Source organism: Coregonus lavaretus (assembly GCF_964263955.1).
Source record: "Coregonus lavaretus genome assembly, chromosome: 13".
NCBI classification, from domain to species: domain Eukaryota; kingdom Metazoa; phylum Chordata; class Actinopteri; order Salmoniformes; family Salmonidae; genus Coregonus; species Coregonus lavaretus.
Window position 1 is genome coordinate 1127797 of NC_140000.1, and position 1708 is coordinate 1129504.

Here is a 1708-nt window from a genome sequence, read left to right on the forward strand (position 1 = left end):
AATGACGTTTGTGATTCAATGACCGTGAGCTGTGTGACATGAGTGTAAAGACAGCTTGCAAACCAAAAAAATTATGAATTTGTCTGGTTTAGTGTGTTTTTTGAGACGTTCGTTGTTACAGCTGGAATGCAGAATTATACAGGCTACAGGACTTGACAGACAGTTTGGTGAGTTTGAGCTTTACGCAACATTCTGCCTTGTGTTTATCTGTAGCTAGCTAGCTGGCTGGCTAACATTAGCAGTAACAAGTTAGCTAGTTATAAAACTTCCATGATAGCTATGTTACCCTGCATAATCTATGACTTTGTGTTGGACAGTAAGATAACTATGATGATGATGTACGTTTTTTTATACGTGCATCAATCTATGAGTAGACTACTAGATGTATGATGAGTGATGACATACAGTACATTGGTTCTGTTTATTGCATAGATTGTTGATATATGATTGTGTCTCTGTGTGTTTTGTTTCTATACAGCCCCAGCTCTAGCTTTCCATGGCCCCAGCATCCTCCCGCAGCCCCACGATGAGCAAGAAGGGACCACAGAGCCCAGCTTCCTGGACAATGTGTTCTGGATGGCAGCACCCAAGAAGAGACGAACAATAGAAATCAACAGGACTAGAAGACGAGACCCAAGCTTTATGCTCAAAGTTAAGGTATTCACTTTGGATTGTTTCAGTGCAGTGTGTATTGTTTCACTGGGTGACATTTCACTTGTAATTCTTGTCCTCTGATGTCCAGTTGTATGTAGCATGTTTAATGTAATGGTAGCTGCCATGAGTGAACGCTTTTGACTAATTTCTTAGTAAACGTTGCAATAAACACAATCGAAAAGGCAATGGATTTCTCTGAAGGTTCATGCTCTCTCCCCCTCCTTCTCTCCCCCCCTCCCGCCCTTTCTCTCCCGCCCCCCCTCTCCCTCCCTCCCGCCCCCCCTCTCCCGCCTTCCCGCCCCCCCTCTCCCGCCCCCCCTCTCCCTCCCTCTCGCGCCCCCCCTCTCCCTCCATCTTCCTACCTTCCCCTCTCCCTCCCTCCCATCTCTCTCCCCCTCCCCCTCTTTGTCAGACCAACATTGAGCCGTGCGTGGAGTGTGGCCACCTGAAGCAGAAGCACATCCTGTGTGGGTTCTGTTATGAGAAGATCAGGAAGGAGACAGCGCTGATCCGAGGTCAGATTAAAGCCATGGAGGGCAGGCCTCTCAACACAGCAGTGCAGGAGACCCTGGTCCTGTATGACAGTGAGAGTCCAGGGGAGTCCGACAAAGACAAGAGGATAGTGGAGAGAAGCAGAAAACGACCCTCCTGGTTCCGTACCTATTGAGGATAGCATTTAGTCACACCAGTAATTAGTATCGTTTTAATTTTTTATATCAACACGTGACAGAACCTTCAAATGTGGTTTATTTTCTGTCTTGTTATTGGAACATGGCACAATGTAACATATTGTACACCTCTACACTTTATAAGGAGCATGCTATACTTCTGTTGTTAATGAGAATAAATATTTATTTGGGAAAAAATATATATTTGAGGTCACTAATCAATGAGATTAGTTACACAAATCTTTTTTAAAAAGGTAGTCTAATAAAAAATAATTATAGAAAAGATGCATCAAAGAACATATCATTCATCACTTTGTTTGTATAGAACATATCCTAGAGAACAAAATCAGTTCTAGGTCTTTGTTAGCCTTCAGGGGAGGGTTAAA

At 43.8% G+C, this 1708-nt stretch overlaps 1 protein-coding gene across 1 annotated transcript; it reads left to right on the forward strand.

Moving 5' to 3' along the window:
* The first annotated feature begins 10 nt into the window (after positions 1 to 10).
* On the forward strand, positions 11 to 1524 carry LOC311140626 (large ribosomal subunit protein bL32m-like). The gene is made up of 3 exons (XM_084175757.1): positions 11 to 167; positions 479 to 657; positions 1067 to 1524. The coding sequence occupies exons 1-3, from the start codon at positions 74 to 76 to the stop codon at positions 1319 to 1321; spliced, it is 528 nt and encodes a 175-aa protein (XP_084031883.1). The 5' UTR covers positions 11 to 73; the 3' UTR covers positions 1322 to 1524.
* Positions 1525 to 1708: the final 184 nt, after the last annotated feature.